Source organism: Lissotriton helveticus, chromosome 3_1 (assembly GCF_964261635.1).
Source record: "Lissotriton helveticus chromosome 3_1, aLisHel1.1, whole genome shotgun sequence".
NCBI classification, from domain to species: domain Eukaryota; kingdom Metazoa; phylum Chordata; class Amphibia; order Caudata; family Salamandridae; genus Lissotriton; species Lissotriton helveticus.
Genome location: NC_136061.1, coordinates 458673626 through 458699975, shown reverse-complemented (window position 1 = coordinate 458699975; position 26350 = coordinate 458673626). Strand labels below are relative to the sequence as shown.

General features: G+C 46.6%; 1 protein-coding gene across 1 annotated transcript in view; it reads right to left on the bottom strand.

The window, feature by feature from the left end:
* Positions 1–26350, bottom strand: part of SGO2 (shugoshin 2) — a 465484-nt gene that overhangs the window by 71843 nt on the left and 367291 nt on the right. The window contains exon 8 of the mRNA XM_078680340.1: positions 11142–11289. Within this exon, the coding sequence (XP_078536466.1) occupies positions 11142–11289 (148 nt within the window). The remainder of the gene's footprint in view (positions 1–11141; positions 11290–26350) is intronic.

The following is a 26350-nucleotide window of genomic DNA, read 5'->3' as shown; positions in this document are numbered from 1 at the left end:
GTTGATGTGAGTCTCCCAAACTGAGCCTCATGAACTGCACTTGTTGGCGGGTTGTAGCTCCCTGGATGGCAGGAGTTCTAATGATAAGAAGCATACCATGCATAACTGACAGAACTTTCTTTTTTAATATGCAGAGAATACTTTAATGTACTTTTGAATCCCTCTTTGGGCATAGCTGTTGATGACTAGGGCAGCATGATTTCTTCTCATGAGGTTCAGGCGGTCAGACATGAAGGATGGTATCTGAACCTCTGTTTAGAACTGCTTTGAACTGTTGGTTAGGCAGGTGTAGGTTCCACAGAGTTGCAGCGCCTTATAATTCCAAGGCTTGGTGAGTGCCGTGGACCAAAGATTATGCGTCGGCAGGCATGGGTATGGAACAAGAAAGTCATCCTACTACGCAGGCTTAACTCCGGTATTACAGTCACAATAAGATAATGCAGTAAAGGAGAAAAACACATCCCATTATTTCGACGGAGTGAGTTAGCCAAGGATGCATCCTTGCCTCCTTATTTTTAATTAATACAAATGGGTTGGAGGCTTTCTGATTAAATAAGGAACTTGATTTCCCTAATATTGGCAATAAACCTGTCCCGCTTTTATCTTAAGCAGATGCCACGTTTTTTGTTTTTTTTTAGCAAGGACAGGCACGAGTCTGCAGAAATCTCAATGCTTTTACTGATTTTAAGTCTGAGCTTGATTTGAAAGTCAATTTTATTAAAATATATATAATGGTATACGGACCCAAAACCACTAAAACAAACATTTGTACTGTGCAGGAAAAGAGGATTTAAAAGGTCAATAACTTCTCATATTTGGGCAATCTTTTTGACAGCTAGGTGAGATGGGAACCGCTCCAACTCTAAGAGTACAGCAGACAAGTTGGTTGATGGACGTATTAGTCCACTTTGCGTGTAAATTGGGGCACAAGCCTGTGATGGAACTAACCACCCTTTATAGAGCCAAATGCCTCTCTATTGCCATGTATGGAGCTGGGGTTTAGGGCTACGCTATAAGCTTGTATTATCGAAAATAAATTCATGAATAGATTACTGACGCTCCAGATAAGTGCTTCAACCTTTTTCAGCCACACAGAACTTGGTCGATAATTTAGAGAGGACCGTATAAGCAGTGCTCTTTTGCTCTTATGGCCTAAGATATAGACCTATGAGGATCTAATGTTCTCACGTGAAGTGATTAAAGACTGCCTAAAATTAGACAATGTTTTAAAGATTCCATGGTTTCAATATGTAAGGAGGAAGTACAATGAAATTGTTCTGGAACACTTTTTTGAAAACCCTCAAGGAAATCCTCCGAAGGCCAAAAGTATAATCAAGGTGGTGTACTGTGCTAGAGGAAAATGGCTTACTATGTACAAACACGATGATATTGGCGCACCCCTTTTGCTTTCAGCCCCTGCACAATGTTATCTTTCTTTTTCTGTTAAGTCACAGTTTCAGTTTTATCTAACTAGGTTCAGTTTATGCACTGTGCACTTTTTACTGGCATTTCCCTGTCAAGGAGGGTGGTCAAACAAGCTTACGCTGTGACCATGTGATAATGCCTCTGTTCAAAGCACTATGCACTTTTCACTATTTTGCACACAGTATAAATCGGAGAGAACTAGAATTCTGCTTCCATTATTAAGGAATACCCGCCTGTGTTCGTCTATTGATGGTTTTAACTTTTTACAGTCTTTAGCTATGGCTGGCATCTGTATTGTAATAGCCAACTACATAAGAGGCTCTATAGCGATTAGAAAGTCTTCTGAGTAAAATCTGTATAGAGTTTTAAACTTTTATTGTGAATCCTGTATGTATTGTATTTTAAAACTTCTAACCTGTAAACCTTTTTATGGCTCTCTGAGCCGAAATAAAGTTATTCTTGAACTTGAGTTGGCAGGCTGCTTGTCGATACAATTTCTGACCAGATTAGCTTCTTTATAGATCCTGATTTAGCAGCTCATGCTGGGTGCAGATGCTTCAAGAAACTAGCATTCTGTGAGAGATGTTGACTGTTGAGCTTGAATTTCAACCTAATCTGGGCTGGTGGAGTATTATGTGGGAGCTTGAACAAGGACCTGAAGATTGTACTCTATGCTTTGTCCACAAATGCAGCTAGTTTTCCTAGAAATGCCTCTGTGCAGTATACCAACATGGGGATAAGCTTGACATGAATTATTTTCAGCAATGGTTCCAAAGTGGGCTGTTTTGTGGCCTTAACTATTGTTTGGAAAGCAAATTGTAGCGAGGCAGATTTTAGCTTTAATGAATAAAATGTGTTAGATGGCCTCCTTTGTCATCCAACCAGTGTCCGAGTGTAAGGAAGAGGGTTTCTGTTGCAGTATCCCCCCCCCCTTTTTGCCTGATACACTTTTCCTTGGTGTGCCCTGGGTCCCTGCCAATCAGGTAGTCAGGGCCTGTGTTCCTTCCCTAAAAACTGTACTAAAGCCTAAACCCAATTGGCATCTCTAGCCACAGGTCAGCCCCTGGTAAATGGTACCCTAGGTACCCAGGGTATTGTGACCAGAGAAGACCCGTAAGGGCGGCAGCACTTATTGTGCCTCTCTTAGGGGCCCTGTACCCCTACAGTACCCAGGGCCAATCCTGGGCACTGTAAGTGCGGTGATGCCATTAAGAGTATATGGTGCTGGGAGGTTGTCATTACGAACTCACCAGCACCATGATGGCTACACTGAAGACTGAGAAGTTTGAGATCAATCTTCTCAGCACATTAAACCCACACTGATGCCAGTGTGGAATGTAATGCCAAATGCACTACAGAGAGCAACTTAAGAGTTTCCCCCTGAACCTAACCTACAATCCAGAGCTTGTTTGAGAGGCTGCCTAGGCTGCCACACAGCAGACATGTCGCTGGATCCCTGGGTAGAGAGCCATCTGCTCTCCTGGACCTGCAGCAATGCACGTCCTGGCCGAGGTACTAGGTCTCCTCCTCCAGGATGGGCAGGGGAAGCCTCAAAGGCATGCCGCCTTTTGTGAGCTTCCCCAGGCCAATTGCTGTACTCAGAAACTGGCCCCCACCGGTTCTGACCCCCACTCTGGCAGGAAGACTAGCGGGAAACCCTGAGTGAGAAAAGGGGGTATGCCAGCCTGTGCCAACTCCACCCCTCAGGTCGGCGAGGCGAAGCACATTTCCGGGCTCTGGCCATCTTGAGGATGGGGAGCCCTGCCCAATCAGAGATAGGCTTCTGCCCCCCTCCTACAGGAGAGGAGCAGGATAGGGGGTGTACTCACCCCAGGACAGGGGCATATTGGTCCCTGCCCTTCCCCTACCTGTAATGCCCCTAAATTTAGGGGCACCCTAAACCTTCCTTCCTCAGATACGAATACTGAAACAAGCAAGAAGATCAAGAAACAAGAAGACCTGCCGTGCAGCTGCTAAGAAGAGGATAACATCAACTGACTTGGCCCAAGCCCTACAGGCCTGGCGACCCTCGAACCGGCTCCTGCAAAACCCCGGCTCTTTCTGTGGTCAGTAACCTCAAAAACCCCGGAGATCCTGACTGCCTTGTGACTTTACCAAGACTGGGAGTCCCACGAGCAGTTGTTCTGCTAAAACAATACCCCTGGTGCAAGCCAGGAACCACAAATCCAGCACACTTTGCACCCCCCCGAGCCCAGCCAGTGCCTGATAGAACAAAGACCCTGACGACATCCCCCTGGCGATTCTGACCTGGAATCCAGTGCCCAAGGACCCTCCACGACAATCCCGACGACACCTGAAGCCTCAGGACAGGGGACCCCTCCAACTGCAACCAGCAGGGGGTAAGATTTCCCGACCTCAAAAGACACCCCTGCACCCGGCGCCCCACGGCCCCCTGTGCCCAACTCCTGGGTGCCTACCTATCCTCCAAGGTACCCCTCGAAGTGTTGGTCGCTCCAGAAGATCCTCCGTCCCCGAGCCTCAAGTTTTTGTTCACTTTCCAAGAGCTCCATTGAATAACATTGAGCGCCCGACGGCTCAAAAGCACCCTGCACCCAGCCGCCCGCGTGCCCTTGGCAGTGCAACCTTTGTCTTAAACTACTTCCCCATTTGCCCTGAGGAAGTGACCAGTAGCTCAGCTCCCACAGCGGCGTGGCCTGCTTGCCAGCAGCCACCAACCAAAGGCCCCCTGCCTCTCATTGGATAACATTGGGCCTAACTACCTCTGCACCCAGCTGCCCCTGTGCCGCTGAGGGTGTACCAACTGTACCTACCTGACCCTCGAGACCCCCGAGTCAATGCCCAGAACCTTGACTCTGCCAGCCGAGTATTTACCTAAAAGCCGATAACTCACTTTTCTTCCATAGGCCAACATTGACTGGTTTCACTTGGAAATTCTTTTGTGTGGAGTTTTGAAACTTTAAAATATTCATCTAAAATCAGCCGAATAACTAATTCCGAATTACTCACCTGTTATCAGGAGAGACCTCAGTGCTGCATCATTTAGCCCAGTACTGACCCTGAAAAGTAATTTTAACCGTACTTACCAGTAACTTGAATTTCCTTCCATAGGATATCATTGCCTGCTTTTTGCTTAAAAAATATTCTGTGTAGATTTTTGAAACTTACAAATATTCTTTAAAAATCGTGCCAACGATAAAAACGTAATTACTTGCCTGTTTTAGATAGATGTCCCAGTGCTGAACCTAGGTGCCCAGCACTGGATTACAAAAGTAACGCAAACCTACTTTACCTGCAAACTCAATTTCCTTCCATAGGATAACATTGGTAATTTTACCTAGAAAAGTTTCGAAGTGTCAACTTTTAAAATACAATAACATTCCTTAAAAATCACTACTGTAACCAAAACTCTTTTACTTAACTATTTACAGTGCATGTCCCAGGACTGAATCTAGGATCTAGTCCTGTGGTTAGAAACGTAATCTACAAAGTAATTAATTACATTTAACTAGAAATTCCCATTGAGCTCAATGTTGCATTGTGTTTGAAATTGTGTTGCCTCTTGAAACAACTGTAGCTATTGTAATCAAAAAGTCTATTACCTATTTGAAAAGTATTTAACTAAAGGAATTAATTCTGAGAAAGTATATTTTGATACCTTGTTGGTTCTAAAATTTTAAAAAACTATATCTTTTGATACAAAACAATCGGCCTAGAGTTCAGTTCTTGAGTGTGTGAGACCATTTGCGGACAGTGTGTACAACAAATGCTTTACCCTGTCCTCTGATACTGCCTTACTGCTACGCCAAGCGACCACTTTAGAGTAAGGTTATATCTAACTTTAGCCTCTGCCATACCTCTGGGAACTGTGGACTCTGTGCACACTGTACCTTACTTTGGTCCAGTATATACAGAGTCACTTTGTTACACTGAGATATTTATATTTGTTTCATTTGAACAAACGGCAGTTATTCAAAAACCAAGCGCCATAACAAGTAGCAAGCACATGTATGAGGGGTTGCTCTATTGTGTAGGTAGACAGGCTGGCAGTGGGGATAAAAAGTGCCATGGGCATGTAACCCAGTGGTAGCCACACCTGTAGGGTGGCATACCAAGCTCCTAAGGCAGGGACATTGACTTCAATGGTCAGAAACCTTAAGCAACTTCAACAATTACATTCTCTTGTTAGAGAAATATTTGAGAAGGCAAAAAGGAAATAGATACAGCATGTGAGACAACATCCTTTATTATGAGTATTCAATAATGTATATGTTCATGTATACAACTTGCGCATCAGCATTCACTCAAGACCACACACTGAAAGGGAGAGTACAAGAAGAGATATGCAGAGCCACAAACCTATATACACAGATCAAAGATTTATTACGTAATACAATGAATATTTCATTCTATTAGACTCGTAGCTTGTGTTGACAAATCATTCTGTGGCTCATACTCAAATGTCTATGCACGTTTCGGCATAACGCCTTCTTCAGGAAAGCCACTTATTAGTAATACTCAAAGTAACTGACCATAAGGCTGTCCTATTCGACATCTAATTGCTGTATGAAAGCTTCCCAAAGCACCCAAAGAACTCTATCTCAGTCGCCCTTGGAAGAAAGTGGAGGCTAGCACTTTAAACTCGACTTTGCTAAAAACTCCACCTATCTTGTCTACTGATCCCGATCAAGCCACCGCTCAATACCACTTCTTGGTTGACTCAGCCTTGACACAATTAGCACCCCCTAAACAGTGTCATCGATCAAGAAGAACACCATCAGAACCCTGGTTTAATGACACCTTGAGATCACGGAAGCAAGTATGTTGCAAATTTGAGAGGAAGTGGCGACTCAAAGATGATTTAACCACTCAAACAGATTAGAAGACCTCCCTTCAAACTTATAAAAAACATTCTCAGGGAGAAGGCTTGACACTTTTCCAAGGAAATCACAGCAGCAATTAGACATTCCAAAGCCCTGTTTGATACAGTAAAGAAACTAGCAAAGTTGCCAACTGTGCCTGAAATTAGTAAAATCACGATTTCGGCAATTCACTAGTAGAATCTTTTCAGCATAAATTCAAGTCTGTCTACCACTCATTTGTACAACAGGACAATCACACCGTTCAAACATCTGCAGAACTCATAAAATCTCTATCGACCTTTCCTGTTAAAACGCAGGATCTTTCAGATTCAACCCCTCAGATCTATTCTTCCTTTACCACTTTAACAGTGGAACAAACCAGAAAACTTATTGCTGCTACGAAATCAGGCTCCCCTTCGGACCTATGCCCTACAAAAATTCTTCACATTTCCCCACAAATTATAGCCATTCCATTAACGATGATTTTTATTTCAGTGTTCACCACAGGGCCCTTTCCTATAGAGTGGAAGAAAGCATCAATACATCCTTTGTTTAAAAAACCTAACTTGGATGATAAGGGGCCCCTCAAGACCGATTTCAAGACTCCCTTTTCCTGCAAAAGTAATTGAAAGGGCGATAAATACTGAATTGTCAGTCTTTATCAATGATAATGCCATCCTGGATTCTTCCCAGTTTGGATTTTGGGCTCAACACAGCACAGAGTTGGCTCTCATCACCGCTACGGAGGAGCTCAAACAGATTTTAGACAGCGGGGGGGGAACACAGCTCTAATCCTCCTGGACCGGTCAGTAGCTTTTGATACTGTTGATCATGGGCTGCTGCAGGACCGGTTAAGTTCCATCAGTATCAAGGGCAAGGTGCTGTCCCTACTAGGTTCCTTTCTGTCTGAGCGATCTCAGGAAGATGCTTTGGGGAACATTGTATCACCTCCTTTCACGCTGCCTTATGGGGGCCCCCAGGCTGTTCTTTTAGTCCAACCTTATTTAACCTCAATGTTACTCCTCTTGCTAGTCTGGTAAGATGTTATGGCTTTGCCATCGTATGATACGTGGACAACACTCAGATTGTTGTCTCGGTGAGTAGATCTGCAAGCCAGACTGCATCAAGGTTCTGTGACTGGATGAGCCATATAGCAAGACCGATAACAGACAACTGTCTGAAACTGAACTCCTCCAAGACCGAAGTCTTGCTTTCTGTGGAACAATACATCTTTTTGGACAGACAATTGGTGGCCAGTTCAACTTGGCCCCTTACCTAGCCTAGTACACAAGGCTAAACACCTAGGTGTCCTTTTTTTGATATGATGTTGTCCTTCGAGGCAAAAATCAATTTGGTCACTTCGCCTTGCTTTTTCATCATGAAAATTTTGAGGAAAATCCTTCCTGCTATACCCTAAAACTGGACTATTGTAATGCCCTCTTCTTCAGTGCTCCGAGACCCAGCATTAATAAACTTCAAAAGGTCCAGAATGCAGCAGTAAGAATACTGTTGTGCATTCCTAAATTTGACTCCGCAGCCCTGGTCCGGCTCCACTGGCTACCTGTAGCCAAGAGGATTCGATTTAAATCATTATGTATTGCGTTCAAATCTCAAAACAAAATGGAGCACACACAACCAAAGAAATTTCTAAAGCCATACATTCCAACTAGAATTCTTAGATCTGCCGAATTGGGAAATGTAATTGTCCATACAGTTAACAAGGTTAGATGGGGAGGAAAGTGTTTCTCGGCTACAACTGCCAGCCTATGGAACTCTTTGCCTGCCTTGTTGAAGAAAGAATCCAACCTCCTTAAATTTGGAAAGGGACTAAAAACATGACTGTTTGCAGAATAATTCCACCCCATTGTGCTTTTCTGACCAGTATTTATCAAAGGCAGGGCCTAGACACCCCAGGGTATGTGTTGTGCTTTACTAATCTATCATCATCATCATCATCAACTTCAAAAACATCACGCAATATGTAATACCCAAGAGGAAGAAATAAAAAAAAAAAATCTAAATATTGGAATAAATAACACGATTTGTAAACATTAGCCAAGAAACCAGCACCTTCACCAAGTCAATTGTGATGGAGAATGAAGAGTGTATGGTTCAGTCAATAGAAAACCTAGAACCGCATTTAGTGCCATAGATCACAGGCAAAGATACCACCAAGAAAAAAAGCACAGAAGACGACATGAAAACCCATGGTGTGGAACTACAGTGAAGGTCATTGGTAAGGTGCACCTGAACCACATCCCATATGGCAGTAGATAGCTACAAAAAATAAAACGTTTTAAAAACCACTAGATTTTACTGACCGGCAGGTGGGCACGAATTTATAAAGAATCTGGATAAAGGCCTTAAGGACCTCACAACTGTATAAAATATACTCGTCCTAGAGAATAAAATAAAGGAATTAGCATCTATGGTGTGTTCATTGGGGCAAAATGGAATACGCGAAAAGAGGGGCAGTTTCTTGTATTCTGAAGATACCTGCCCATTAAGATAAAAGCCATATTACAGGGACTGGGTCATCTAATCTTTGTGGCGGTAGAGGGTCAAAGTCGCACTCTGAAGCAAACCGGAAGAAATGGAAATGCATAGTTATGGGAAGTGGGACACAGCAGGACTGCCAATGTTCACATGTCAAGCCATACAACCCACCACATAGGACGAAAAAGTGAGGCCACTGCTTATTGTGGGGCTCAGGGTATGCATAACAATATAGTTAGATGACCAGCACAATCTGCGAATAAGCCGAAAGAAACATCAGCCGTATGGAAAGCAGAACGGTTTCTCTAACGTGGAGTGCAGTTGAGTGAAAAGGATTTCAGACTAGCCCAAAAACAAACACTGCTTCGGATGAGCCTCCGCGCACTGTCTGAAATCCGGCTCAGGGGATGAATGGGCCGTGCAATGCTTCAAACGTTTTGGGGGGCAGACAAGGAAAGGAGGCCGGGGGCTTGGCTCATTTTATGGGAAGACGGAAGCTGAAAAACTGCATGCTCATGCGTTGTCATAGCTAGTGCAAACCGAATTGGTTGCCATCTTAGAATGGAATAGAGTGACATAGTCTAACAATTGTCAAATCATTATCTATGGAAACATGATGTTTAACCAGAGCAAAAGGGTGAATTATGTAACATTACCATTAGGTACCATGTTCCCCTAAGACATGTAATGGTTTGGAACCATACTGGTCTGTTATACCTAGTCAATGGGAAAGGTCTTTACGGTTTCGTTTTTTTGGAGCCGGTACTGTAATTCATCTGTTCTGTTTACCCGTAAGGCATTAGAATCACACATCTAGTGTGAATATCTGTTCATGTGATGAGTCTACACAGTCATCATTGCACTTTATTTTCTTCTGCAAACTGTATAGATTTTTCACTTAAGATTTCTTAATACCGCTTTTCAAAAAATGTTGTTTTACAAATTGTAGAGCTGCCCATCGCTTCCTACAGTTATTAAACTACATGGAGGTTTGCTTTAGGGTACGAAACCTTCATTTATAAGCGGATATCAATGATTATGTATTTTTTATAATGTATCTGTTTTTATTGTATGTATGTAATGCACTTATGTATGTCTCTGGCATAGGAGTAAAGTTTAACTGGTGTACAAGTACATTACATATTGGATAATAGGCTGCTCCTTGGTCAATTCATTGTGGAAATCTTTCTGTGGACACCAATTAATATGCATTACCCACTACAACATAACCTCTTTTAATGGACTGTATCCTGGTCTCCATTAATATAGTCCTGAATCTTTCTGGTAATTTTGAATTTTCAAACTGCAACTTCAAGAGCTATTTATCCAAGCTTCAGACTGAGGATATGGGTGATACATCTTTCCACCATCCACTGTTAACACATCTTGGTGTGCAGGCAATGAGACAACCCTTCTAGAATCACTTTTATTTCGATTAACTAGCATTTGTTAATTACCAGAAAATTGAGTGAAATTGTTGGTAACGTGTAAGAAAATAATATCCTGTACCATTCCATTCACAATGCATTCCCCAGTAATTCTGGGCGTTGAGGTCTGGATGCAAAGTTTTGGTATTTTACATTTAACATATCAGCATGCATGTTTTCCTTCCATGGTAGTTGTTGTCCCAGAATAAGAGTTTGTAACTGACCAGAGCCATATGGCTTGCACCAGCTTTGAAAGCGAGTAGGGATTTGTTGGAGAACTTTAAGCAACACCGGACTCCAAAAAAGCACAAACCTGCTCCAGTCATGATAGAGATAGATAGATAGATAGATAGATAGGATATATTTTTTTATTTTTTCACCAATGCCACACCAGGTCAATCAATGACAGTGCCAACGGTACTGCGGAAGAAAAAATCCCAGCTCCAGCCTAGTGCTTTATATAACAAATCTATGGGCGTGAGTAACCATTTGGTAGGAAGAGCTTATGCATGAGAAAAAGCAGTTGCTTCCCTTGTCCGCTGTGGATTTAAATTTAGTGTCCCCTACATCAGTTTATCATGCCTGGAACTGAGAAGTGACACATTTATGGAGAACTAATCCACTCACATTAATAACTGCAGAACCAAGCTAATGACAATTCTAACTGTTTTAAATCAATTGCCCATTGTATGCTCATCCCTAATATTGCCTAAATCTAGATCTGTTCTGCCTCCAACTCGCTGTCATTTTCCAAATATGACAACGAGGCAGCTCAAAGCAAACAGAAATATTCTCCTTTGCAGTATACAAGTGAAGTGCTTTGAGTTATTACCAATCAAGTACATAACGAATGGCAAGAAATAATGGAAAAACAACCCCGTTTAGGATAGTTAAACAACTTGGTTTGCAACATCTTAAAAATATGTACTTTTTTCTTCTTTAAATTACTAACCTGCGAAGTTTCGGTTCAGCATAATTTACAGGTGCACACCTCCGCCTTTGAAGAGGTGATGACAGTTCTTCTAATTTAATGCTCGTTTTAGGAGGCGGGTTAATGGTATTATCACCAATGTTTGTCAAATCTTGCAAAGCCTTATTTGCTGAAAAATAAATAGCACGTAATTAGGAGCCACACAATTAAGATGTATTTGCTTAAGAAACTCTCAGTGCACAATATAGGCATATACTATGGTAAGGAATACTAGTAAAAGTAAAATTAGTTGTTTTGGGCAAAATTATTCTATATTTCTTCACAGACCTATCACAGGTGCAGTTGTCAAGGTATGCGTAAGAAAATAAGTTTTCTTACCTGTAACTACGTTATCCAGTATTGGTATCTTTCATAGATTCACATGTCTAAATCATTCCCCATTGTCGAAATGGGAGTTCCAAGGTAAAATATTCAAGCAGTATCTTAAAACCTTAATAGGCTATTATGGCCCAAGGCCATCTAATCTGTAGCCTATACATGTCCTTTTTAAACAATCAATCATTTGCAATGCAATAGGTCTTGCATTTACGCAAGTTTGAGCTATTGGCTTTGTAAATGACAATGCCTCTTATTTATGTTTTGGTTTTTAAAACATAAATCCAATGCCAATAGCTTAAACTATCGCAAATGTGAGACCTATTGCATTGAAAATGCTTGTTTAAAGTTGAAAACCGACAAATACACTGACATTGATCGACTGCAAGTGCTAAGAGTGATCTGTATGTGTGGAGCATACGTGGTGGCATTAAGATGAATACACACCAGGCAAGAAAAACACTATGCAAGTCATTTGTGATTTGCCATATAGACTGTCAAACCCAGTGCCCAAAACAGACCAGCATAAAGGTAAACTTCCGTCCCACGGACGACAAAACAGCTGTTTGGTTGTAAACTGTCCTAACTTATTTAATTAATTAAACGAGGAACCAGAAGATTCAGGAAATTATTAACCTTTATACCTTGAGCACTGAAAACATGGGTTAAAATGCTAAACATTTTGTGACCTGTGGGATATCCAGAATTCTCACACACTCTTGTCGGGGAACTTTGTACCCTTCTTGTGCTACTAGTTGTACGGACATGTACACTGGACCCCGGTAAATATTGTCCGCATACGGTTCCCCCTGTTGAAATATTGTGCGCGGGAGTCTTCCCGCGGAACCATTGAGGCTACCTACAGTAACAGTTTACTGATAGGACCATCAGATCCCTGTTGATACCACACCTGGTACTCCAGGCCCCCTTCCTTAGACATTCACCCAGACCATACCTGTTTATTAACTACGTACGTTCCTAACAACCATGGAGGACTTCCCAGGTCTGAGTTTTGACGAAGAAGCAATAGCCGAGGCCTTAAGATCGGCACCCTCACTCTTTTGGGCTGGAGGGTCAACCGCCTCAGGCTCAGCCAATGAAGATTGGGCAACTTTAACCATCATGAAGAAAGAATGCCTCAGAATCACCGTCCATGGGGCGATGATGACCGAATACTTGAGAGCCAACATCGCTCCTCAGGGACTGATAGTAAATATAATGCCGCAAATCTTTCTTGAAGACGGCCAATTCAAGATAGACTGGTGCCAAGTATCTTGGAAATGCACAAAAGACCTGCTTTTCCTCATCGTGAAAACGGCCAAGAGGCTGGCAGACGCCCTATTGGTCAAAATTACAGCCACAGAAACAGCTATCAGAGGGACACTAACGAAAACCCCCTTCACTACTAAATTGGCTGAGATCAATCAGGAGATTGCAGAGAACCAAGAGTTCTTCCTCAAACAAAAGATGACCAAACTGCAGAAAGATATAACTAGATTTGAGAAAGAGAAGGTGTACCCTTACTTCAAAGAGGGTTATACTAACAATAGGAAAGGTTACTCCTCCGATGAGAACTCGGACACTGGGAGCAGGAGGGGATCCTCCGACAGTGATTCGAGTGGAAACTATCCTACCAAGAATAATCGCAATCAGCAACGCGGGAACTAGAATCAAGGGTTCAACAATCGACCTACATTCCATGGGCAACCGCAATTGATGCCACCATGGCAATACCCCTGTTATCCTCAGGGACCGCCACAATTCTACCCTATGAACCCCCTTTTCATGACAGAGGTTGGGGCAGAGGAAGAGGGCGCAAGCGAGGACCGCAAAAGGGAGTACATTGGCAAGACCAGCCAACTACACTGTTCCCGGTGGAGACCAGGAGCACGACGAGAGTAAGGAGAGTTTGATTGTCAATCTCTCTGATAGGACACTAACTCCTCTAGAAGCCAAGATCTTGGAGACGGGCCTGGGTTTTGTCCTGACACCAATACCTGACAGTTTCACCGAAATGTGCGAAGTCAAGCAGTTATTTAGGAAGGTACGGGTGCGGGCGTTCTTTCATGAAAAACCAGAAACTGAGAGAACAGATACCGGCCTACGTAAACCATCTACTTTTACACCCTCGGATAACATGGTACCACCAGAGGTTCTAGCTTTTGAAAGGGCAGTCCTCAAAAGTTTGGAAACTAGACCCAATACGAGTAGCTTTAACAATACGAGTAAAGCTGAGAAACAAGCGGTGCTATCACTGTCCAATGACACAACCATTGTCATAAAGCAGGCGGACAAAGGGGGTGCCACGGTGATCCAGAGTAGCAGTGACTACGACACAGAGTGTAAACGCCAGCTCACGAACACCACCCACTATAGACCCCTGACTGTGGACCCCACTAAAAGGCTTACCACTGCCATCACTAGCCTTCTTGTGGAGGGTGAAACTAACGAATGGATCACCAAGAATGAGGCAGCATTCCTGCTTACCACTGACCCAGTGATACCATACTTCTACACCCTCCCCAAGATCCACAAGGGAAAGACACCGGTCCTTGGGAGACCAATAGTGTCAGGAATTGGCTCATTACTCGAGCCACTCTCCAAATTCTGCGACTCTTTTCTTCAACCAGTGGTTAGAAAAATACCATATTTTCTACAAGACACTAGGGACGTGCTCCGTCTACTGGGTAACATCGAGGGGAGGGAGGGTGTTGACCTCCTCCTCACACTAGACGTTTGAGCACTATATACCAACATCCTGCAACAGGCTACTCTAGAAGCCGTCGAAACCACTCTCCTACAGGAGGAGTGGCTCTCACCTACACCAATCTCCTTCATTATAGCCTGAGCTAACCTAGCCTTGACTGAGAATTTCTTCCAGTATGGAACACAACTATACCATCAGATCCGGGGGACCTCTATGGGTTCTACCTTTGCCCCCAGCTTGGCCTGCATCTATATGGCTACTTTAGAAGAAAGTGTTATCAGGGCTGCTAACAACCCCTTCAGCGACAACATAACACTCTGGCGCAGGTACGTAGACGATATAATCGTACTATGGAAAGGAGACCTAGTGACCTGCAAGGCCTTCTGTACCGGGATCAATCTGCAGAACCCTCTCTCAAATTTTCTGGCAGCATTTCAGACAGAGCAATTCCCTTCCTTGACCTAAGCATCAGTCTGACACCGACTGGGCTTAGCACAAAACTCTACCGTAAGAACACAGATAGGAACAGCCTCTTGCTCTATGAGAGCCATCATCCTAGAGCCCTGAGGGACAACCTCCCCTTTGGTCAGTTCCTCAGGGTTCACAGAAACTGCACCGACAAAGCTGACTTCAAGCAAGAGGCAAGCCTCTTACAACATAAATTACAAGACAGAGGGTACCCCTCTAGGCTCATTCACAACTCATCCAAACGGGCCTTAAATAATCCCAGAGAAGCACTACTGGAAACACGCCCCAAAGAACAATCAGAAATGATAACCTGTGTCACAAGTTTCACTAAAAACTCATCCTACATCAAGGGCTGTATTAACAAACATTGGAGTATCATCAACACTGGAGGTCTGGATATTCCTCATCCTCGTTTCGCATTCAAACGAACATCGAATTTGAAGGATGCTCTAATTCACACACGGCCGAAGAATCAACAAACTAGCAGCCAGAACACATTATGGGACCTCCCCCCTGTTAGGGGGCATTTCCCCTGCGGTGGATGCGCTGTTTGCCCACAAACACACCCATGCAAAGAGATTAGTCTCACTGAGACATTCACGTGGCATCTCAAGACGCACACTAATTGCAACAGTACAAAGTGCATATACATTCTGATTTGCCCTTGCAATAAGTACTATATCGGAATGACTGAGACAAGTGAAACTAAGAATAATGGAGCACAAAAGCAATATAAGAGGCTCTAAGACACACACCAGACTATGAACACTACACACAACAAGGCCACCACGCGGACAGCGTCCGCTGGATAGTGTTGGAATCCCACCCTGTAATCTCACAACAGGCCTTGCTCCGAATCGAACAAAGATGGGTCCACCGGCTGAAACTGGACACCCTGGGTCTTAATGATTCAGTGCCATGGGTGTCGCTGGCACGCTAACTATGATTCTGATCTTATCTGTAGCACACCTTATCTGTATGAATACGGCCTATTTAGTCCATCCAACATAGGACCCCCATTCCCGCAGGATAGGTTGGCAGAGCTAAAAAACTTAAATCATCTGGCACCTGGCTATATACTATTAGACTCGACTTTAACTCTTATGGCCCATTGAGCCCCCTACTAATGCCACAGCCTTTTCCAGCTGGGGAACCTGTTGACATTCAGTCTATACCTACATGGGATATACACTATCCAGACGGGTCTACTCATCCCTCTCGGATCACTAGGATGCTAATTCTACACTCTGCATCCCTACTTAACCCCTCCCACTGCATACACCTTGGGTGACAAGACCTGGTACACAATATCGAGGATGCTCCCATGGTTGAGCTTCTTCACAGCTCGATACTATCTGTCAGCCAACGACTGCCTATCTGCTAAAGAATCCCTTTGATTGAGCCAGGTCAAACTTCCTTTTTGTCCCGTTGTGGCCCTGATTTCCGACCACCACTATATATTACTAGCACCAATCACCTGAATTTATGTGGTCTATTTTAGTTCAATACTCGCCCAGGTCGGGCGAGCTCGCTTCTCAGTGTAAGTGTATGACGCATGCGCAGTCGCGCATGCTTGTGGCCCCGCCCACCACGAGCTTGGCAAGGCGGAAGCGAGATCATTACAAGTACGGCAGGTTCGCGTAATGGACGCCACCAGTCGCTCTGATGCCCTGACCAGGCTCGTGGGGGTAGGTTGTGACGGCTGCGACCGCGCATTTTCCCGGTAAGTGCCTTACGAGTTAAATTCGAGCCCATCCTCCGCCTGACAATGCACCGGGCTGGGGGCGCACGTTGTTCCGGGTTTAAGTGCTCTTGCTCGCCGAGTGCTGGCGATAACTGATTCCCAGAGTGGAGGGTTTGGGTCTGGGTAGCTGCACGATACCGGGTGCTATGCATACACGGGGCACCGTTCTGGCCCGACCCCACCTCCGCCAGGTTGTCGGTTGGAGTGGGCAAAGGCTTAGCGGGTCAGCTTAGTGTGTGCGGCGATCCGGGTTACACATTGTGCAGCCCCGAGTACCCGTATCTTAACCACTCGGCAGTGATTCTCGACACTCATGGTGTGGCCAATAGCTACTTCTCACACGGCCACCACCACCCTTGAGCACCCCTTCTTTGTCAACCCACGACTACACACTCATCCCCCTGTGAGTCGCCCCTAAGACTGCGGCCTCGCTGCTTATTTCCTCTTCCCTGCAGGTACCTGACCACTGGCGAAGGTCCCACGAGAGCAGACTGCGAGGCGCCTTAGGGATTTTCTTAGGGTAAGCTCCTTACTTTCTTGCTTACCTTCTAGCCCTCTCTTCATTTTCATTTTTAATTGTTTAACCATTGAGTGTCTCTCCACAAGAGTGATTTTTCCAGCATAATATGGTTGCGACCTAGTAATAAATTAAACAATGCATTGATCCCTTCTCCACATTTTCATATATATTCTCCGTAGGTCGCCACTCAATAGCAGGACCTGCCGGCCTGCCTTCCTTCCTTTTGACCTCCTGGAATAAGGTTGTACATTGAGTTTTTAATTTCTATTCACTGTGTAGGACTGAGCACTGAGGTCCTGAAGAATTGCCACTGGAGCAAGAAACATGTTGACCTGACCAGAGGGTCGCAGGTATTTTGCGGAGTACACTTCTTGGCACATATCTCTACTCCCACCTTTTTAACTAAGGGTGTCAGCCACGCTAATAAAATTCCTTGTGGACTGACCCACCTTTTTTATTTTCACCACCACTTCACGGCTACACCCTTACTTGCCCTCCCACCCATACGGACCATATGGCCGGAACAAAAGATCTCCGATAAAGAGCCCCTTTACGGGTGCCCGTCAGACATTGCAGCGCCAGTCTGGCGAGGAGCAGAACCCATATGATGAAGCATGACATCTAGCTTGCTAGGTGTGTGAGGGTTTTAGTTCCAAAAAGAGAAATGCCCTTTCCCTTTTTCCCTTCCTCTATGTTGCACGCACTCTTGTCTCACACACTCTTGTCGGGGAACTTTGTACCCTTCTTGTGCTAATATCCAGAAATTAACACAAATAAAAGGAGCTACAAGTGAGCAAGCTTGAACATTCCCTGGATTCTTGGTTTGTTCATGGGGCGGCCGATCACTTCCACACTGGATCCTGCACACAGGCTGGGGCAGCCTGACATGTGCACGTTCAGGAAGCCATTTCAATACAAAGAATGGGGTCTTTAAACAATCTGCATGACTCCCCCATCCTATAAAATCACATACGCACACATAGTGAGAATTGCCACGAACACAGCGTGTTCTGTTTTTGAAACTGTGGAGGGTGAGGAAACCAAGCAGAAGGAGGAACGGAAACAAGCCCGGGGAGGTTTAATTTAATAATTATTATTAAAAAATGTAGAGGAGTGAGGATGCCTTGCCTGGCCAGCATGAATTGGAGTCGGGCCAGCCATCCACTGCGAGGAGGGATGGAGGGAGCAGAACCCTGTTTATTGCTCCCATCACTTCCTGTTGCAAGGGGAGCGAAAACTCTGGCCCGCAGTAGCAGCACTTCCCGTGGTGAGGCCTCACTGTCATACCCTAAGGCAGAGGTCTTCAAGCTTTTTTGCTCTGAGCCCTCCTTATCCAGAATATTTTGAAGTCGGACGCCCTCCAAAACTTTATGCAAAGTCTTGGGTAATTGTGAGGGTTAGGGCTGAAGGCAGGGTCTCCTCCCTTGTACCCTCTCACCTCACCTGAAAAGACATCTGCATGTAAACAGAGGCCAAGTTATCTGGGGTATGGGGACTAAGGCGCCCATTTTGCAAAGACTTCCCATACCCTTTTAAAAAACAACCATCCCAGATGTGTTAACGGGTACCTGGAGGTACCTCTGTGAGAGAGTTCAAGGAGGGGTCGAATGTGATTTAATTTATGGAATAACGAAGCATCATGATAAAAAAAGAATTCTTTTTTTAGAGGCAATGTAAGGTTGTTGAGTTTTAAAAAGTGTACTTTTAATGGTCTTATAAAAAAAATGTCTGCAATAAGTACAGTCTGGTTAGCTATTACCGCTATGAATTCTTTGAGAGCACTTGTTTTATCTTAAACAGGGCTGCTGGAATAATGCGATTCTGCAGCCGTGACATTTTTCACATAATTATCTATTTGCCACATAAACCACCACCTGCAGTATAACATGCAGATTTAAAAAACAATTGTTTGAAGCTCAACTGGATCAAAAGTTACTAAAAAAACACATTTCAAAGGGTAACTGGCTAACTTTCAGTGGCTTATTTCTGTATTTGGCTGTTAAATTGGTACTAATGGGGTAAAAACTTTGCCCAGACAATAATACCAAGTAAAAAAAAATTCAAAATAATTAACTTAAACTAGTAAAAATGTGCCGCATTATACTGCATAATTTGACTTGGGTGCTCCCCTGCCACATAATTCCATTGGCCCTGATCACATACTCAATCATTGTGTGCCAACCTATGTTATACAGTGTTTATTACAATTTTAGAATAATGCCCTACATATTCACATTGTTTTCTGTTACATGCTGGTACTGTAAAACTATATAAATACACATGTCACTATTATGCACTGCACCATCCTAAATTCAATTTTGTTAGACTGTTCTCATACATGCCTTGCTTTACTCGACACTTCATCTGTCATGTAAATGAAGACAAACAACAAAGTTGCTTTCCAGGCCCTCTTCATTCTTAAGTACTTAAGAGGCATTTGCGCCCTCCTGGGACTGCTGCCACTGACCCACAGTTTGAAGACCTCCACCCTAAGGCTAGGGCAGGAGCTCCCACCACTGCTGGGTTTGGTCCATTGTCATTCTATATGCGACAGTGGGCCGGGATAATCTGTTCTGTGCGGCGCAGAGGCTGCAGCCTCTTGAATTCGGATGAGGAGAGCCAGCCAGAATACTGGTGGGGGCGAAAAAACGGCTCACATCAAGCCTAGGGCCTTGGGCACCGGCCGAATGCCATGCCATGTTTGGGTAGGCCTGGCCCACCCGGCCCACCCTCTAGAACCGGGCCTGAACGGAAACCCGGTACAAATGCTTACACTAAAGGGTGCTGTGGGTTAAAAGGGGTCCCCAGTGTTCATCGGCAGCAGGGAGGATGAGGAACTTCTGCTTCCTGGGACCTGGACAAGTCCAGCATGGGAAAGTGGGAGGGGTGAAAGTTCAGCAGCTACACGGAAGCCACAATGTATAAGAGCAGTCACTTAAAAAAACAAGCATTTACAATGCAATGGTTTCGCCTTTGGAAAAGTTAGAGCTATTGGCATTGTAAATGACAAAATTTGTATTTATGTGTTGGTTTTGAAAACAGATAAATAAATGGCATTGTCATTTACATTGCCATTAGCTTAATCTCTCGCAAATGTGAGACCTATTGTAACCTACAGACTAGCTCAGCAGACAGCAATTACTACCACACAAACACACACCCAGAGCCACAAACACACACCCAGAGCCACAAACACACACCCAGAGCCACACACACACCCCCAGAGCCACACACACACACACCCAGAGCCAGCCACATACACACACCCAGAGCCACACACACACACACCCAGAGCCACACACACACACACCCAGAGCCACCTTGAACCACAGCAGAATCACCACAAAGTATCTCAGTTGAAGTGAATGCCCACCTGTGGTGGTGGGTGCGCGGCGGGCCGGAAAAGCAGGCAAGGAGGCCGGATGTAGTGGGCTATGCCGGTAGTTTATTAAACAGTAAGAGACAAAAGGACAGGTGATAAAACAATATGGGGTCCAAGGGTCTTCCGTGCTCTTCTCCGATGTTGGGGTCTTGATCTGTCCGGGGGCCGTCGGGTCGGGTCCGGCGCAGGGGAGGTACCTCGGAGGGCAACAAGAGACAAGAAGGCACCGTTAGTCCTGAGGGAACTCAGTGAGTTTCCTGTCACCAACACCGGGTTGTGAGGAGAGGAAGAAGGGTCCGTGAGGTAGGTAGGGGTCGGGAGAAGGAACGAAGGACGGGGACACAGTAAAGTGTGTGAAGGGGGGATGCAACACAGGGGGAGTGCTTTACAGGTAATATACAATGCAAGATGGGGCCTATTTCTTAGTGGTTCGTGACTAAGAGTGCCTAAGAGAAAGGGGGAGATTATTTACACTATATATACACAACGAGCACCTAGCGTGCTCCCGGGGTGGTTACTCGTACTCACACGGTCCGCCGCAACTCTCCCTTGGAGTTGCGGCCGCTCTTCAGCCACCTCCTCAGGGACTCCACCAATCTTCTGACCACACGTCTTCTCCTGGATTCGCCTCGTCTCCGTCTTCTCCTCCGGTCCGAGCGTCCTGCCATGATTCTCCGACCACCTTCTGAGCGTCCCGTCTGTTTTTCACTGGTTGTGTCGCTGCTTCCGAGGCGGGACTTCCGGGGTCAGAAGGAAGCGTTTCCGGTTGGCGGTTTTCGCTGATTGGCTCCTGTAACACAGAGAGGGGCGGGAGTCTCTGTGTCATGGCGGTTCCTCTGAAACGAGTTGCGGATGCGGGGGCTGCAGACCCATCCGATAGCGGTGAGTGTCGGGGAAATGGCAATCCGGGCGGGGAAGAAAGCGGGGCCCCTTCACATCCCCTTCCCCTAGCTGTCTTTCCTGTACGGGTTGGTGAGGAGGGGTATCGGGAGAGGAAATCGGCGTTGCCTTGGTCTGTTCCCTTCCGATGGAGAGTCCTGAAGTGAAAGGGTTGGAGGGACAGGAACCACCTAAGGACCCGGTCATTATGTCCTTTGTTCCAGGCCATCCACTCCAATGGAGCGTGATCTGTATAGATAGTGAAGTCTCGGCCCTCCAGGTAATAGCGGAGGCTTTCGATGGCCCGTTTGATCGCGAGGGCCTCTTTTTCTACTACTGCATAGTTTCTCTCTCTGGGGAATAATTTCCTGCTGAGATACAGGATAGGCCTTTCGTACCCTTGATAGTCTTTCTGGGATAGGACAGCCCCCAATCCCTGGTCGGAGGCGTCTGTTTGTAACACAAAGGGCAGGGCAAAGCTAGGGCTTACCAGTACCGGGCTGGAGGTCAAGGCTCTTTTGAGATCGGCAAATGCTTGCCATAACAAGGAGGTGGGGTTTTTCAGCCCAGCTTTGGTTTGGGTGGATTTCTTTAGGAGGTCCGTAAGGGGGCTGCTCTCTTGGAAAAGTTGGGTACCAACCTCCGATAATATCCCAGGAGTCCCAGGAAGGCTCTCAGATCTTTTTGGGTTTGTGGGAAGGGAAGGGACTGTATGGCTTCGGTTTTGCTCTTCTGGGGTCGTATCAGTTCTTCACCTAAGAGGAAACCCAAATACTTAACAGTCTGCGCAGCGAGGGTGGTCTTAGCGGGGTTGATGGAAAACCCATAGGAGCCTAGGGAAGCAACGACCTTGGAGAGATGGGTAAGATGTTGCGACCAGCTATCGCTGTAGATGACGATGTCATCCAGGTAGGCTCCAGCATACAGGGAGTGGGACCTTAAGACATGGTTCATGGCTCGCTGGAAAGTGGCTGGGGCACCATGAAGACCAAACGGCATGACTGTGAATTGGAATAAACCCTCTGGGGTGGAGAAGGCAGTCTTCTTTTTGTCCTGTTCTCTGAGGGGTATCTGCCAATAGCCCTTGCAGAGGTCTAGGGTGGAAATGTACTTGGCTCTACCAATCCTTTCGACCATTTCGTCTACCCGGGGCAGGGGATAGGTGTCAAAGGTGGATACTTTGTTGACCTCCCGGAAATCGATGCAAAACCTGACAGACCCGTCAGGTTTTGGTACAAAGACAATGGGGGAATTCCAGTCACTGACTGAGGGTTCTATGATTCCCATCCTTTGCATGTCCTCTACCTCTCTGCTTATGACGGCTCGCCGGGCTTCGGGTACTCTGTACGGTCGCATTCTGACGACTTTCCCTGGTTCTGTGTTTATGGCATGTTCGGTGATCGTGGTTCGTCCTGGAGAGGAAGAGAAGACCCCTTTAACGGGAAACAACGCTTCTCGGAGTTCCCGTTTTTGTGAGGTGGACAACTCGGGATCCAGGCAGGGATCAAAGGGGAAGGAAGAGGGCAACGTAGAACCGGACAGGACAGGTCGGGGTCCCTCCCACTTTTTCAGGAGGTTAATATGGTATATCTGGCTTGAACCCCGAGTGGGATCCATTTCGACCTCATAAGTAACCGGGGTGACCTGTCGCCTGACGGTAAAAGGACCGTGCCACTGTCCCAGGAGTTTGTGGTCTGACGAGGGCATCATCAGGAGGACTAAGTCTCCCACAGCGAAGACACGACTTTTAGTGCCCTTATCGTATTGAGTCTTTTGGGCATCTTGGGCTCTTTCTAGGTTTTGTCGGACTAAGTCCCGTATTTCTGCTAGATGAGTCTTTAAGTTATCTATGTACTCCGGCAAAGGCCGGGTCCGTTCGGGTTCTGCCTCCCAGGCCTCCTGGGCCATGTCCAGCAACGTGCGAGGGGGCCGACCATACAATAATTCATATGGGGAATAGCCAGTACTGCTTTGCGTTTTACACCGAATGGCGAAAAGCGCCAGAGGCAACATATCCTCCCAGCGTCTGGCCTCTAGTCCTATCAATTTCTTTAGAGTTTGCTTCAGCGTGGCGTTGTAACGCTCAACCAGACCATCCGTCTGCGGATGGTACGCTGAGGTCCTGATCTGTTTTATTCCTAGTTGGGCACAGACTTGTTTTAGGAGGGCTGAAACAAAAGGCGTGCCCTGATCGGTCAGGATTTCCCTGTGAAACCCAACCCGGGAAAACACCGAAATAAGAGCTTTGGCGATGGTTTGGACTGTTGGCTGGCGCAATGGAATGGCTTCGGGGAAGCGAGTAGCGTAGTCTACTATGACTAAGGCATAGCGACACCCGCTTCGTGAGGGCAGGAGGGGACCTATGATATCCATCCCTATTCTGCTAAATGGGATATCGATGAGGGGAAGGGGTCTCATAGGTACCCTTGGTGGCCGATATCGGCTGTGTCTTTGACAGACCGCGCATTCGCGACAATAAGTTTTTACGCGCTGGTGCACCCCTGGCCAGCAGAATTTATCAAGGACTGCCTGACTGGTCTTTTCATCCCCAAAATGACCCCCTAACAGGTGACTGTGTGCCAGGAAGAGTACCTTCTCTTGGAACGGGCCGGGAACCAATAACTGCGCGTTCTGGTGAGTTCCCCCTTTTCGGTATAACAGTCCGTTTTTCGTGAAAAAGTAGGGACCTACTTGTAAGGGGTCCTCGTTGTCCAGAGCCCTTCCCCAGGCTTCTTGTAGGAGTGGATCCTCTTGTTGGGCTGCCCTGAACTCCCTGTCGGTCTCCCAGGGGTGGTCCTCGATAACCGCGGGATAGGCATAGGTATGGTGTTTCTTCTCCTGTCTCCTCTGACTTGTGCGGTTTCGGAGTTGCAGTCTGGGAGGACAAGCCCTGGGAATAGGGGGCCTCTCTCCACCATTGGGCAAGGGAGTCGGTGGTATCCTGCAGCAGCAGGGGAAGACCGGAGTAGTCACTTCCCAGGATGACCTGTTCGGGTAGCTTCGGCACAAGACCGACCGTTAGATTGGTACCAGGGTCACCGGGGTGTTGTACCTGCACCTGGGTTGTGGGGTAACTTTTGGTGTCCCCGTGGACACACTGTATGGCTACCGTTCCAGTAGGGGGCCCCACAGGGAGGGCTAGGTCTTGAGGACGGAGAACGCTTTGGCGGCAGCCTGTATCGGCTAGGGCAAGGACTCTTTGTCCGTCGATAGACACCGGGCAGTGAAATGGAGGTGGTGTAGCCCCCGGGGTGTGGCAGACATAGTTCCGCACGATGCCGATCTCCATCGGCTCCTCCTTCTGTGGGCATACTCGAGCTATGTGTCCAAAGCCACCACAATTGTAACACTGAGGGCCAGGATTAGGCGGACGATACATGACCGGTGGGGCCATGAGAGGAGGCGGTTCTGGTCTCCGTGGTGGTAGTGGACGGGAAGGTCGAGAGGTCGTTCCATAGTGTGGTTTATGGGTGGGTTCCTCTCTGGTGCGTTGCAGTTCCTGAGCCCGACAATAGGCACATGCTACCTCAACCGCCGTGTCCAGAGTGAGGTGGGAATGTTGTCGTACCCATCTCTGGGTGGCCGGGTGCAAGGAATTTAGGAATTGTTCGAGATAGACTTTGCCCATGATCTCTTCCTTTGTGGATGCTTCTGGTTTCAGCCACCTGTTGGCAAGGTCTTTGATCCGGAAAGAGAGGGCTCGGGGATTCTCTTGAGGCCCTTCCTTGGCTTGTCTCAGTTTTACTCTGTATGTATCGTCGTCCTTGCCGAGGCGTTCCAGAATGCATTTCTTTATCTCCGGGTACGGGTTGTTACCTTGTATGTTCGCCTGTTGATAGGCGGCTTGCAATTCACCAGTCAAAAGAGGACCCAGGTATTGACCCCAGCGCTCAGCTGGCCAGTTGGCGGCCTGGGCCAAACGTTCGAAATTGGTGAAAAAGTAGTCCGGGTCCTCCCCCGGGACATACTTCTGAAGGACTACAGACGGGAGAGAGGTCATGGGTCTTGGTTGTCCTAGGGCATCCGTCAACTTGCCCATGGCTTGTTCGTGCACAGTTCCTTGGCCCTTGAGGACGTCGTGTAATTGGCCCCAGTCATCTTCAGCGGTTTTCAAAAATTGTTCCATCAGTTTACCCAGTTGTTCCTGGGAGTCGGCCATTCTCTTTATGACGGCCTCCATGCTTCCAGCAGATCCCACTTCTGACACCAGATGTGGTGGTGGGTGCGCGGCGGGCCGGAAAAGCAGGCAAGGAGGCCGGATGTAGTGGGCTATGCCGGTAGTTTATTAAACAGTAAGAGACAAAAGGACAGGTGATAAAACAATATGGGGTCCAAGGGTCTTCCGTGCTCTTCTCCGATGTTGGGGTCTTGATCTGTCCGGGGGCCGTCGGGTCGGGTCCGGCGCAGGGGAGGTACCTCGGAGGGCAACAAGAGACAAGAAGGCACCGTTAGTCCTGAGGGAACTCAGTGAGTTTCCTGTCACCAACACCGGGTTGTGAGGAGAGGAAGAAGGGTCCGTTAGGTAGGTAGGGGTCGGGAGAAGGAACGAAGGACGGGGACACAGTAAAGTGTGATTTGGAGTGTGTGAAGGGGGGGATGCAAAACAGGGGGAGTGCTTTACAGGTAATATACAATGCAAGATGGGGCCTATTTCTTAATGGTTCGTGACTAAGAGTGCCTAAGAGAAAGGGGGAGATTATTTACACTATATATACAACGAGCACCTAGCGTGCTCCCGGGGTGGTTACTCGTACTCACACGGTCCGCCGCAACTCTCCCTTGGAGTTGCGGCCGCTCTTCAGCCACCTCCTCAGGGACTCCACCAATCTTCTGACCACACGTCTTCTCCTGGATTCGCCTCGTCTCCGTCTTCTCCTCCGGTCCGAGCGTCCTGCCACGATTCTCCGACCACCTTCTGAGCGTCCCGTCTGTTTTTCACTGGTTCTGTCGCTGCTTCCGAGGCGGGACTTCCGGGGTCAGAAGGAAGCGTTTCCGGTTGGCGGTTTTCGCTGATTGGCTCCTGTAACACAGAGAGGGGCGGGAGTCTCTGTCATGGCGGTTCCTCTGAAACGAGTTGCGGATGCGGGGGCTGCAGACCCATCCGATAGCTGTGAGTGTCGGGGAAATGGCAATCCGGGCGGGGAAGAAAGCGGGG